We start from the raw sequence: 15,380 nt of genomic DNA, 5'->3' as shown, positions 1-15,380 counted from the left end.
TCTATGACTGATAGTATTTTAATGGTGGCTTCAATTCACCCTGATCAATTTACTATTAGTATTTGGTGGTTGTATTATTGACAGGTAAAAGCCTAAACCTTAAATATATGATGACCCAATTTTTTCCTGATGTATTTCCAGAAAAAAACATAGTCTTGTATTCAGAACAATATGGCATCAATGCAATCAAAATGATGAGAATTAAATGTCAAAGCTCAAAACAGACAATTAATCGTCATAATCGAAGCCTAACGACATTTCGATTCGAATGATTTACAATACGTCACTTTCATAATCGTGACAGCCCTACTAATGTGGTACATTTATACAGTGTGACAATACTTAGTATTTATGATTGCAAATGTCCGAACAAACTATAGTAGTCATGATTCATTTTATACCAGTACTATGTTATTCACTGTAAATGGATGTAATGTGAACCAATGTTAAATTGGGGAATCAGTCTTGAGTCTCATTTTACATTTTCAAATCATATGCAATCAATGTAACCCAGATCTGCAGTATTATGGAGTAGTGATCGTACACCCTATACTAGAATACATTAATTATATTTTCGGAATTATAACTATCATTTATACATATATATCCTTCGTATATAACCAAGATTTTAACACCTACTAAACGGTGTTTGCTTCGCCTTCAAATTATTCAGTCATGACAACAGGTGTGAAGATCTAGAATGTTCATATATGATAGATCATATAATTTGATCAATCAAAACTGTCATGTTTAGGATCTATTATAGACTACTCATTGTCATCAGCTTATCAAAATATCTGTAGTAGCATAGAATAATGTTCAAGTCATGTAGCTGTAGTATCATAACTCAATTGCATATATCAAGAAAATATTAAGTGCAAGTACGTGTGATCATATTAATTCGATTACTTAATGCCAAGTCACTATCAGCACATAGTACTGCCATGAGTGCATTTAGCTAATAAGATACGGTGTAGCATTGTCAATTGTCTACAATGCTTGCCATACTGAACGAGTTATCACAAATTGCTATAGTAATCATCGGATCTGATACATCAAAGCATCGAAGATGCCCATACTATTCCCACACACGTAACCCTAAAATGTGCGTGAAATCCCAGTAACTGAGCAGATTGTGAAATACTCAGATTGGACAAAACCTGCACGCTAATGCAAACACCTTCTCCATCTGACATTGTTTGGAGTCAGGAGATTGTCTTGACCAGGCCACACCTAAATGCATTGAAGCAACTGCCATGTGATTGGTTGATTAGATAATTGCATTAATGAGAAATTGAACAGGTGTTCTAATAATCTTTAGTGAGTTATATATATTAAATGTATTTAAACATAAATATTAATAATTTACATTGTAAATATAATAATAATAATGTTGATTAGATTAACAGTCTTCTGTCATAGAAAAATAAAGTTATATAGATATAATTAGAATATCATCAAAAAGTTGATTTATTTCACTAATTCCATTCAAAAAGTGAAACTTGTATATTATATTCATTCATTACACACAGACTGATATATTTCAAATGTTTATTTCTTTTAATTTGATGATTATAACTGACAACTAATGAAAATCCCAAATTCAGTATCTCAGAAAATTAGAATATTACTTAAGACCAATACAAAGAAAGGATTTTTAGAAATCTTGGCCAACTGAAAAGTATGAACATGAAAAGTATGAGCATGTACAGCACTCAATACTTAGTTGGGGCTCCTTTTGCCTGAATTACTGCAGCAATGCGGCGTGGCATGGAGTCGATCAGTCTGTGGCACTGCTCAGGTGTTATGAGAGGCCAGGTTGCTCTGATAGTGGCCTTCAGCTCTTCTGCATTGTTGGGTCTGGCATATCGCATCTTCCTCTTCACAATACCCCATAGATTTCCTATGGGGTTAAGGTCAGGCGAGTTTGCTGGCCAATTAAGAAGAACAGGGATACCATGGTCCTTAAACCAGGTACTGGTAGCTTTGGCACTGTGTGCAGGTGCCAAGTCCTGTTGGAAAATGAAATCTGCATCTCCATAAAGTTGGTCAGCAGCAGAATGGAATTAGTGAAATAAATCAACTTTTTGATGATATTCTAATTATATGACCAGCACCTGTATATATATATATGCAGATTTTTTTTATATATATATACTGTATATATGTATATGTAAACCCTGAATATATAAATGTACATTTTGAATATATAAATGTAAACCCTGAATATCTAAATATAAATCCTGAATATATACTCATAGTTTGAATATATAAATGTAAATCCCGAATATATATTTATTGACTATATCTCAATATAAACATGTTTATGATCGGGCATGTCATTAGACAGACATTACATATTTTTTATTTTTGTTTTAATGAAAATTAGGCACAATATTAGGGCAAATATTGCACTATTAAATTAAAAAGTAATGTATTATTGGAACAAACTGCTACTTTCAAAAGGCTGTCCATAGTGCCAGAATGTGCCAGAAGGTCCCTAACAGCCCTTAACATAGCTATGTAGTTTTCGGCAGATTTAGTCATGACTGAGAGGGCTAGGAAGATTGTTAACAATCTGCTGATGAACAGTGATTTTATTGACACTTCAGCAGCAGCATGTGATAGACAAGAGACAAGGGGACAATCGCAGGGTACATCTGTCCATCAAACTGCAGAGTCAGAGGTGCGCTGGTATGGAAGGTAAATCCTGCCAAATTTAAATAAACAAATTAAACGATGAAAATGAAAACCATATTAACAATATGTTATATATATATATTAATATATATATATTAATTTCATTATACACAACTGCACACACAATATGTGCCAAACTGAAAAATAAAATGAGATGATTTTAATTTCATTTTCATTTTTACACTGACAATGCATTGTCCCTGTCAAATTGAAAAAGAATATGCAATTGGTGATTTGAAATTTTATTTTCCATATAATCTCGAGGCAACACTGCCAATATGAAAATGAAAGGCAAATGTGGATGTTTTGTTACATTTTTATTAAAACAAAAATAAAAAAGGTTAATGTCTGTCTAATGACATGCTCAATCATAAACATGCTTATATTGAGATATAGTCAATAAATATATATTCGGGATTTACGTTTATATATTCAAACTTAGACTTATAACTATATATTAGGATTTACACATATATATTCAGATTTACATTTATATATTTTACATTTATATATTCAGACTTACAACTATATATTCAGACTTTTAACCATATATTCGGATTTACATTTATATATTCAGGATTTATAACTATATATTCAGATTTTATATAATTATTTCCTGTTTGGCCCCCCATACCCCCCATAATATATATATATTATATATTAGTAATGTTTATTTGATAGATCTATTTGTTTGACATAATGAAATGAAATGCTGTTTTTGTGATATGTGTGAGAATCAATTATTTATTCAGAAAGACAGATTCATTGATAAAACGTTTGATTGTGACAGGTCTGTTTCTCTGAAACACACAGAGATCAAGATTTAAGCAAGAGAAGAGTGCAGACATGAGTAACACAGAGCCATGCAGAATAAAAAATGAAGATACTGCAGAACAAAGAGGTTGGTGTTCATTCTAGATTCATCATTAATGGTCATAAGGAACATTAAAGTAAAATCATGACAGTTTTGTTAAGATTTTGTGGTCTTAACATGTACTTTTGTTTCATTTTAGATGTAATGGAAGTGGAAGAAATATCAATATCACAAATATCTTCTGGTAGCTTGCCGGCAAAAAATACTTTTAAAAATGAAGAACCGACTGATAACATGAGAATTCACACTGGAGAACCCCCATACGCATGTCTTCAATGTGGAAAGAGTTTCACCAACAAAACATCTTTTTACATCCACAGGAGAAATCACAACAGAGAGCCCCCACACACGTGTCCACAGTGTGGAAAGCGTTTCACCACCAAAAGTAATCGTGATGTCCACATGAGACATCACACCGGAGAGCGCCCATACGCATGTCCTCAGTGTGGAAAGAGTTTCACACACAAACATAGTCTTAAAAATCACATGATAGCTCACACCGGAGAGCGCCCATACGCATGTCCTCAGTGTGGAAAGAGTTTCACACACAAACATAGTCTTAAAAATCACATGATGGCTCACACTGGATGAAAGTCCATCACTGTGGTTACAGGAGTCACATGGGAACAGAATACAGACAGTATTTCAGCTGTGTGAACAGAACTTTCGAAGACTCACATCTGTAAAGAGAAACGCTGACGGTGTGAACAGAGCCACTGTGAAACACTTTCTACACTCATAAGACATGACAACAGTCTTGAGGAAATTTGTGACATTGTCACGAACTGTAATCTATTAATTCGTGTTCATGAACACAAATTTGCCCCTTTTTTTGTGTCAGTCAGCACGAAAATTTTGCGTGTCAGCAGCACGACTTTCAATCTCAAATATTTAGGACTTTTTTGATATCAGGTTATATAAACGTACATACACACGTGGTCTGTGTATTGAAATGCGTGCCGGTGACATGAAAACATCGTGCTGAGTGACACGAAAAAATCGATTCCAAATTTGCCTTGAGACTGGGTTGGACATGCTTATGAGCGCTTCTCAGTGTGAATTCTCATGTGGACATTAAGATAACTTTTGGTCGTGAAATTCTTTCCACACTGAGGACATGCGTACGGGCGCTCTCCAGTATGAGTTGTCATGTGGTTTTCAAGATTACGTTTTCTTGTGAAACTCTTTCCACACTGAGGACATACGAACGGCCGCATTCCAGTATGAGTTCTCATGTGGTTTTCAAGAGAATCTTTTCTTGAGAAGCTCTTTCCACACTGAGGACATGCGTATGGGCGCTCTCCGGTGTGAGCTATCATGTGATTTTTAAGACTATGTTTGGCTGTGAAACTCTTTCCACACTGAGGACATGCGTACGGCCGTTCACCAGAATGAGTCGTCATGTGGTATTCAAGATGAACTTTTCTTGTAAAACTCGTTTCACACTGCGGACATGTGTATGGTTTTACTCCAGTGTGAATTCTCATGTGGACATTAAGATTACTTTTGGTTGTGAAACTCTTTCCACACTGAGGACATACGTACGGCCGCCCTCCAGTATGAGTTCTCATGTGGTATTGCAGATAATCTTTTCTTGTGAAACCCTTTCCACACTGAAGACAGGCGTATGTTTTTTCTCCGGTGTGAATTCTCATGTGATTTTTAAGTCCTCCTGCTAATCTCTTTCCACACTGAGGACAGGTGTATGGACGCTCTCTCGTGTGAATTCTTATGTGTTCCTTAAGATCACTTTTTCGTCTGAAACTCTTTTCACACTGAGGACAAATGTACAGACGTTCTCCAATGTGCATTTCAATGTGCAAAGTAAGTCTTCCTTTGCTTGGAAAACCCTTTTCACACTGAGGACATGTGTATGGCATTTGTCCAGTGTGAGCCATCATGTGATTTTTAAGACTATGTTTGTGTGTGAAACTCTTTCCACACTGAGGACATGCGTATGGGCGCTCTCCGGTGTGAGCTATCATGTGATTTTTAAGACTATGTTTGTGTGTGAAACTCTTTCCACACTGAGGACACGTGTACGGTTTTACTCCGGTGTGAAGTCTCATGTGGACAGTAAGATAACCTTTGGTTGTGAAACTCTTTCCACACTGAGGACAGGCGTGTGGTTTTTCTCCGGTGTGATGTCTCGTGTGGACATTAAGATTACTTCTGGTGGTGAAACTCTTTCCACATTGAAGACATGCGTATGGGTGTTCTCCAGTGCGAATTCTCGTGATATCAGTAGGTTCCTTTTTTATGAAAGTATTTTTTACCGGCAAGCTACCAGAAGATATTTGTGATATTGATATTTCTTCCACTTCCATTACATCTAAAATGAAACAAAAGTACATGTTAAGACCACAAAATCTTAACAAAACTGTCATGATTTTACTTTAATGTTCCTTACGACCATTAATGATGAATCTAGAATGAACACCAACCTCTTCGTTCTGCAGTATCTTCATTTTTTATTCTGCATGGCTCTGTGTTACTCATGTCTGCACTCTTCTCTTGCGTAAATCTTGATCTCTGTGTGCTTCAGAGAAACAGACCTGTCACAATCAAACGTTTTATCAATGAATCTGTCTTTCTGAATAAATAATTGATTCTCACACATATCACAAAAACAGCATTTCATTTCATTATGTCAAACAAATAGATCTATCAAATAAACATTACTAATATATAATATATATATATTATGGGGGGTATGGGGGGCCAAACAGGAAATAATTATATAAAATCTGAATATATAGTTATAAATCCTGAATATATAAATGTAAATCCGAATATATGGTTAAAAGTCTGAATATATAGTTGTAAGTCTGAATATATAAATGTAAAATATATAAATGTAAATCTGAATATATATGTGTAAATCCAAATATATAGTTATAAGTCTAAGTTTGAATATATAAACGTAAATCCCGAATATATATTTATTGACTATATCTCAATATAAGCATGTTTATGATTGAGCATGTCATTAGACAGACATTAACCTTTTTTATTTTTGTTTTAATAAAAATGTAACAAAACATCCACATTTGCCTTTCATTTTCATATTGGCAGTGTTGCCTCGAGATTATATGGAAAATAAAATATCAAATCACCAATTGCATATTCTTTTTCAATTTGACAGGGACAATGCATTGTCAGTGTAAAAATGAAAATGAAATTAAAATCATCTCATTTTATTTTTCAGTTTGGCACATATTGTGTGTGCAGTTGTGTATAATGAAATTAATATATATATATTAATATATATATATAACATATTGTTAATATGGTTTTCATTTTCATCGTTTAATTTGTTTATTTAAATTTGGCAGGATTTACCTTCCATACCAGCGCACCTCTGACTCTGCAGTTTGATGGACAGATGTACCCTGCGATTGTCCCCATGTCTCTTGTCTATCACATGCTGCTGCTGAAGTGTCAATAAAATCACTGTTCATCAGCAGATTGTTAACAATCTTCCTAGCCCTCTCAGTCATGACTAAATCTGCCGAAAACTACATAGCTATGTTAAGGGCTGTTAGGGACCTTCTGGCACATTCTGGCACTATGGACAGCCTTTTGAAAGTAGCAGTTTGTTCCAATAATACATTACTTTTTAATTTAATAGTGCAATATTTGCCCTAATATTGTGCCTAATTTTCATTAAAACAAAAATAAAAAAAATGTAATGTCTGTCTAATGACATGCCCGATCATAAACATGTTTATATTGAGATATAGTCAATAAATATATATTCGGGATTTACATTTATATATTCAAACTATGAGTATATATTCAGGATTTATATTTAGATATTCAGGGTTTACATTTATATATTCAAAATGTACATTTATATATTCAGGGTTTACATATACATATATACAGTATATATATATAAAAAAAATCTGCATATATATATATACAGGTGCTGGTCATATAATTAGAATATCATCAAAAAGTTGATTTATTTCACTAATTCCATTCTGCTGCTGACCAACTTTATGGAGATGCAGATTTCATTTTCCAACAGGACTTGGCACCTGCACACAGTGCCAAAGCTACCAGTACCTGGTTTAAGGACCATGGTATCCCTGTTCTTCTTAATTGGCCAGCAAACTCGCCTGACCTTAACCCCATAGGAAATCTATGGGGTATTGTGAAGAGGAAGATGCGATATGCCAGACCCAACAATGCAGAAGAGCTGAAGGCCACTATCAGAGCAACCTGGCCTCTCATAACACCTGAGCAGTGCCACAGACTGATCGACTCCATGCCACGCCGCATTGCTGCAGTAATTCAGGCAAAAGGAGCCCCAACTAAGTATTGAGTGCTGTACATGCTCATACTTTTCATGTTCATACTTTTCAGTTGGCCAAGATTTCTAAAAATCCTTTCTTTGTATTGGTCTTAAGTAATATTCTAATTTTCTGAGATACTGAATTTGGGATTTTCATTAGTTGTCAGTTATAATCATCAAATTAAAAGAAATAAACATTTGAAATATATCAGTCTGTGTGTAATGAATGAATATAATATACAAGTTTCACTTTTTGAATGGAATTAGTGAAATAAATCAACTTTTTGATGATATTCTAATATATATTTCAGCATATATAAGCATTTTAAATTTTCTGCTAAATGTACAGAAGACATCTTAATCTAATTCATACATTATGTATTATTATATTTACAATGATATATATATATTACATATTTAGTACTTAAATATCATTCGCCTATATATATATACACTCACCTAAAGGATTATTAGGAACACCTGTTCAATTTCTCATTAATGCAATTATCTAATCAACCAATCACATGGCAGTTGCTTCAATGCATTTAGGGGTGTGGTCCTGGTCAAGACAATCTCCTGAACTCCAAACTGAATGTCAGAATGGGAAAGAAAGGTGATTTAAGCAATTTTGAGCGTGGCATGGTTGTTGGTGCCAGACGGGCCGGTCTGAGTATTTCACAATCTGCTCAGTTACTGGGATTTTCACGCACAACCATTTCTAGGGTTTACAAAGAATGGTGTGAAAAGGGAAAAACATCCAGTATGCGGCAGTCCTGTGGGCGAAAATGCCTTGTTGATGCTAGAGGTCAGAGGAGAATGGGCCGACTGATTCAAGCTGATAGAAGAGCAACTTTGACTGAAATAACCACTCGTTACAACCGAGGTATGCAGCAAAGCATTTGTGAAGCCACAACACGCACAACCTTGAGGCAGATGGGCTACAACAGCAGAAGACCCCACCGGGTACCACTCATCTCCACTACAAATAGGAAAAAGAGGCTACAATTTGCACGAGCTCACCAAAATTGGACAGTTGAAGACTGGAAAAATGTTGCCTGGTCTGATGAGTCTCGATTTCTGTTGAGACATTCAAATGGTAGAGTCAGAATTTGGCGTAAACAGAATGAGAACATGGATCCATCATGCCTTGTTACCACTGTGCAGGCTGGTGGTGGTGGTGTAATGGTGTGGGGGATGTTTTCTTGGCACACTTTAGGCCCCTTAGTGCCAATTGGGCATCGTTTAAATGCCACGGCCTACCTGAGCATTGTTTCTGACCATGTCCATCCCTTTATGACCACCATGTACCCATCCTCTAATGGCTACTTCCAGCAGGATAATGCACCATGTCACAAGCTCGAATCATTTCAAATTGGTTTCTTGAACATGACAATGAGTTCACTGTACTAGAATGGCCCCCACAGTCACCAGATCTCAACCCGATAGAACATCTTTGGGATGTGGTGGAACGGGAGCTTCGTGCCCTGATGTGCATCCCACAAATCTCCATCAACTGCAAGATGCTATCCTATCAATATGGGCCAACATTTCTAAAGAATGCTTTCAGCACCTTGTTGAATCAATGCCACGTAGAATTAAGGCAGTTCTGAAGGCGAAAGGGGGTCAAACACCGTATTAGTATGGTGTTCCTAATAATCCTAAGTATATATATGTGTATAATGTAATAATAGTATTTATATAATAAGCTGTATCGACGTAGCCATGAATGTATGCCAACTTGGATATCGCTTAGTTTCAATATGTCTGTCTTTTTGAAGGAAATATAACTATGTAATCGGTATCGTTAAAGTGAATAGATCGGAAAGCCTGTACTTATTCGATTCTCATACTTCAAACGTCGGTACAATATAATAACGAATGCAATACGGGGTTGTCCACCCAATGATGATGGTGCATGAGCGTGACGTCACTTCATGTAATAAATGAACATGCCATGTAAGACATCGACACATGACGTGACGATTCTAGTGCCCCCATCTATTGCTGGTACATCATAACCATAAATAAAATTAGGTTCAGCTTCATTTACATCCTTGTTACATGTAATCACATACATTTAAGTATGAGAATTAAATGAAGTACATACTACATAGGTAGGTATTGGTCAGGAGACATGCCCTATTATCAAATTTCAGTACTACAAGTGGATAATGAACAACCGTAGCAATAAGTCTTACCCAGTTTAGTTAGGGCTGTCACGATTATGAAAGATACTTAATTGATCTGATCGATTAATTGTCTGTTTTAGGGCTTTGCGATTATGACGATTAATTGTCTGTTTTTGAGCTTTGACATTTAATTCTCATCATTTTTGATTCAGCTTGAAAGACCATATTGTTCTGAATACAAGACTATGTTTTTTTCTGGAAATACATCAGGAAAAAATTGGGTCATCATATATTTAAGGTTTAGGCTTTTACCTGTCAATAATACAACCACCAAATACTTGTAAATAAGTAAATTGATCAGGTGTGAATTGAAGCCACCATTAAAATACTATCAGTCATAGAAAAGCTTCTAGTCTGTTTTTTTCTCACTTGCAAGACTACATAAAATTTTACTTGTGTGTTAATGAAATTTTGGTAGACTGGTTTTCACACTGAGATTTGCTTAAATAATATTAAATTGTACTGCAGGTAATTTGTATATGTTTTTTTTTTTTAAGTGATTGTGTTGTGGTGGTAGATTTTACAAGTATTACCATGCTTTAGTAACAATATATACACTAAAATATGCAATATGCAGATGCACTACAGCTCCCCCTAGTGTCTTCTATAGAGATGTGCAATAATTGCGATGAACTGAAACCATCGCGATGAGGTCAAACAATCGCGATGAGACGATTATTTAATAATCGTGACAGCCCTAAGTCCAACACAGCAGAAATGCTATAAAAAACGAAACACGTTTTTTTTATTATTAATTAATATTTGCTAATTTCGTTTACTCTTGTTGTTGTTAATTTCCATATCATGTCACTTAGTCGATGCTATGTGGTAGCCCTATGCACACAGTTTACTCAGTCACACACACGAAGACGATAATAAAAGGCAGAAAGGGGTGGGGTAAAGTTATGCCCTCTCTCTACTCCAGCACAGGGGAGGGCTGTAGTGGAGGCTAAATTTAAATAAATGCAGTTTACCCATCTCTGTCATGTGTTACCTTTTTGTTAATCCGCCTCTCCGATCGCGGATAATGTTAGCTGTAACAGTTTGCTCTGGTCCATTTCTCACAAAGATGAGCCGACAAAGTTATTACGAAGCACGTTGTTTAATCTCGTCAGCGAAAGCTCCATCCATCACTATACCATTTGACAATCACTTGAACTCCCGGGTGGTTTGACGAACTTATAAAGAAAACAACAAAACCTCTAAAGCATCTTACTCTCCTTTTCTCCGTCCGCTACTTTTCTCTCACACACGTGAATACCCCGCACTACTTTTCCCGTCATTCAGTACGGCCAGGAATACAAACCCCATGCTTCTTAAAGGGACAATGCCCATATTCCCGCAACACATGTCAGAAATAGTTTATCCACCTCTCAACAGTTACAGGTACAGTTTTCACATTTAATATTAAAAGAATAACTAAAAGGGATATTTTTTGGGCCACGCCATGGCCTGTGGAAGGAGGGGCATCAGTGACCGCTAGGGGGGGCACGGCCCTCTAATGCCCCACCATAGCGCCGGTGTTGTGCCGAAAACACACTCCCCGCCAGATTATGCACCCCCTTCAATAACACGCTGTCCGATTGGCTAATTCTAACCCTTCCCCACACCCAATCCTAATCCCTCCCCTAACACCTAATCCTCACCCTAACCATTGTGGATAGGGGGGTGCATAATCTGGCGGGGAGTGTGTTTTCGGCACAACACCTGTTGTGCGGCGCTGGACACTACCATCTCCCTGTAGTTACATTTACTCATTTGGCAGACGCCTTTATCCAAAGAGTATAATAACAGTACTTCTGCCTCCTCCTGATCATCGTCAGTAGTTTTCGTTAAAGCGGTCGCATGAATTTTCCCCATTCATAATAACATCACTGGAGGGTCCTGTTTAAATCTAGTCATCGAGCAGCTCTAATTATTTACTTAATAGGGAAGCTTTTACTGGGTGTGCTAATAAAATCACATGAACATCTCTATAGTGTACTCGCCTGTTTAAAGAAAATTTTGATGAGTTCTCTTAACCTCCTTCACCGTTTCTGGTTCGCAGATTTTATATTTGTCCCGACTGTTTTAGTCAGTGGGTGCCCTCTCTTTGGGCTGCGAGATGGCGCATTTTTGTAGGCTAACCCGGAAGTAAGCGCCGCGCTGCCTGGTTCCCTCGAGTCGACCGAAAGCGGTTGTTGCTAGAAGGGATACAGCTACGGCGGAAGTGGTGCAAATATCTCGCCATATAAATACAATAAATTACATTAGCTAAAGCCCACACCTATCCAACCCTAAACCTAACCTTAAAATATTAAAAAAAATATTAATAAACTGTTTTCAGCGTGACAAAAATTATGCGGTATTGAAGTGCGCATGCCCAGTGGATGTACCTGTAACCATTCTAGTCAAAACCATACAAGACTCGGTACGCGCATCACTGAAAGCTTCCGGGATTTCTCGGCACAGAACATAACATCACTAGGTAAAGCGTTAGCTTTCACTTTTTTATATAAACTCACAAAAAGGAGCCTTTTTATGCAATCTTTGTAAGAAACTACACATTCTTACATATAAATACTTAATTTTTTTGTCATGCTGTTTGAACACTTGGATTGTCAAAACCAATAAGAGGCAACTGTAACATTAATGCTTTAAAATGTATGTTTGAACAGTTTGAAGGACACAGAAATGGCAGAAAGTGAACATCATGAGCAGTTCGTGTGTTCGATCTGTTTGGATGCTCTGAAGGAGCCTGTGACTATTCCATGTGGACACAGTTATTGTCTGATGTGTATTAATGACTGCTGGGGTCAGAAGGAGCAGAGACCACCGTACCGCTGTCCTCAATGCAGAGAGAGCTTCACTCAGAGACCTCTGCTGAAGAAAAACACTCTTTTATCTGAGATGATGGAGAAGCTGGAGAAGACGTCTCTGCACACGGCTTCGTGCTCTCAGGAGAACTCTTGTGTGGAGTGTGACGTTTGCACTACAGAGAAGAACAGAGCTGTCATGTCCTGTCTGCAGTGTTTGGCCTCTTTCTGTGAATGTCACCTGCAGCCTCACTATCAGTCTCCTGTCTTCATGAAGCACAAACTGGTCAAAGCCACCACACAAGTTCAAGAGAACGTGTGTGTTCATCATGGAAAACTAATGGAGATTTACTGTCAGGATGACAACCAGTGCATTTGTTACTTGTGCATGATTGACTATCACAAAGGCCACAGTGTGGTATCTGTGGAATCTGAATGGACAAAGAAAAAGGTCATGAAAGCATATTAATATGTAAGATAAGTCTTTTTAGACCTTGAATCTTTGTTTGCATTTTTAGAAAGCGTTGCAAAAAACAAAGGTGACATGCACAAAGATGATCCAAGATCGAGAGAGAGGTCAACAGGAACTCGGTGAGGTTGTGAAGACTTTTAAAGTGAGTACCAGTATGGAAGGGCCAGATGGCATCTTCATCTATAACTGTTAGGCACCATCTTGTTTGTTGTTTTTGATTTTTGTCTTCAACAGAGCTCAGCTCAAGAGGCCATGGAAAACAGTGAAAAGGTCTTTACTGAGCTCATCCACTTTCTTGAAAAGAAATGATCCGAGGTTAAAGAGCGGATCAGCGCTCAGGAGAAAGCCGAGATGTATCGAGCAGAAAATCTTAACAGACAGTTGGGTCAAGAGCTGGCAGACCTCAGGCAAAGAGATACAGAGATCAGCAAGCTTCTTAATACAGATGATCAGGTCCATTTCCTGAAGGTAATAAAACTTCTTTTGTGACGATATTTGTGTAATGTCAACACAGTGATATTTTTAGTAATAGTTTCCTGTTAAGCATATAAATAGTGCTGAATTATCTGTTTTATTGCAGAGTTTTCAGTCCGTGTGTGATGTACCCATAGTTCAAGATCTTGTCAGCATCACCCAGCACACTCATCTGTCATTTAAAGACATTTCAATCCCAACAATGAAAAAGGCTTTGGAAGATGTCTGTATGCAGGAAACAGACAAAATATCTCAAGAAGGTCTGAACATATTTTGCTTGGAAGAAAATATTATTTTACTGTTTTATATTGACGGTAATATTTTGGTAAGTATGTCATTTTGTTTGTCTCCTCAGTCTCAAATGTTCACATCGTGCACCTATCACAACCTAATATTCGGAGTGAATTTTTAAAATGTGAGTTGAGCTGTGTTTGCTATTATTACTTCACCACAAACACACAATTCATTAATATCCATTTTTTTGGATAGAATAAGTATAGTACTACTACATTGTGCCAGTATTTTTATTTTTTAAATTTGTTTATCATCATCAGATTTTTGTGGGCTGCACCTGGATCCAAACACTGTAAACAGCGATCTCATATTGTCAGATGGAAATGTGACGGTGTCTAATATTTACATGACTGTGGCGTATCCAGACCACCCTGAGCGGTTTGATGTTTATGGCAATGTCATGTGCAGAGAGGGTTTGCGTGGCCGTTGTTACTGGGAAGTCGAGTGCCGTGGGGACAATTGGTCTGTGGCAGTTTCCTATAAAGGAATTGGTCGTAAAGGAGCCGGTCATGACTGTAGACTAGGCTTCAACAAGAAATCCTGGAGACTTGGCTATGATGGGCAGAATTTCTGTTTTGTACATAATAAAGCCCAGGTGCATGTCCCTGCTGCTTCTAGAATAGGTGTGTATCTGGATCACAGGGCAGGAATTTTGGCCTTCTACAAAATCTCTGATACAATGACCCTAATACACAGAGTCCTGACCACTTTCACTGAACCACTATATCCTGCATTCGGGATTGCAGCAGGTTCATCTGTCACAATCTCAGGCAAGGAAAGAATTCAGAAGGACCTGTAATCAAGCTAAAGTGTATAATCAACATATTATTATGAATGCACTTTTTTATTTACCATAAAAGTAAACACATTTCTGTTATGTTGAGAAGACCTAAATACTGTCTGTAAGGCTTTGGTTTGTAATTATGATACAATAAATTAAATTTTCTGTTTGCTTATTAAATTCAGTCTGTGGTTGTGTAGTACAGAGCTGCCATTGCTGAAAATAAACGACTCCTCAATTACAGAAGATGATAATAATGAAAAATACAAAATCAATTTTAAATAAGCTTTCAATATATCTACTCTATAATGACCCTTACAAAAACTAACCTTTTTAGTTCAAGTGTAGTAAGCATGGCCATGACCATTTTGGGGGATTGAATATTAAATACCATGGTTAAATTATGGTTACTTATGGTGTTTTTTTGTTTGTAGCAAACCCATAGTTCATTTTTGTAAGGGAATGCACGCTTTCTGAATAGAAACAGAAACATTGTTTCAA

General features: G+C 36.8%; 1 protein-coding gene and 1 pseudogene across 1 annotated transcript; one reads left to right on the top strand and one right to left on the bottom strand.

The window, feature by feature from the left end:
• Positions 1–4,167: 4,167 nt before the first annotated feature.
• LOC130564848 (gastrula zinc finger protein XlCGF57.1-like) lies at positions 4,168–6,775 on the bottom strand. The gene is made up of 2 exons (XM_057351262.1): positions 6,019–6,775; positions 4,168–5,906 (listed from the first exon to the last, which is right to left on the bottom strand). Exons 1-2 carry the CDS (start codon positions 6,071–6,073, stop codon positions 4,612–4,614), a joined length of 1,350 nt encoding a protein of 449 aa, XP_057207245.1. The 5' UTR covers positions 6,074–6,775; the 3' UTR covers positions 4,168–4,611.
• Positions 6,776–12,540: 5,765 nt separating this feature from the next.
• Positions 12,541–15,063, top strand: LOC130564842 (tripartite motif-containing protein 16-like; annotated as a pseudogene).
• Positions 15,064–15,380: the final 317 nt, after the last annotated feature.

The sequence above is a fragment of the Triplophysa rosa genome, linkage group LG14 (assembly GCF_024868665.1).
Source record: "Triplophysa rosa linkage group LG14, Trosa_1v2, whole genome shotgun sequence".
Lineage (NCBI taxonomy): Eukaryota > Metazoa > Chordata > Actinopteri > Cypriniformes > Nemacheilidae > Triplophysa > Triplophysa rosa.
The sequence above is the reverse complement of the archived record's forward strand: the minus strand, read 5'-3'. Positions and strand labels throughout refer to the sequence as shown.

Coding starts and splice junctions, on each gene's coding strand:
- LOC130564848 (XM_057351262.1), bottom strand. CDS start 6,073: ATGAGTAACACAGAGCCATGCAGAATAAAAAATGAAGATACTGCAGAA. Junction 5,907..6,018: donor AGATACTGCAGAACGAAGAG/GTTGGTGTTCAT, acceptor GTTTCATTTTAG/ATGTAATGGAAGTGGAAGAA.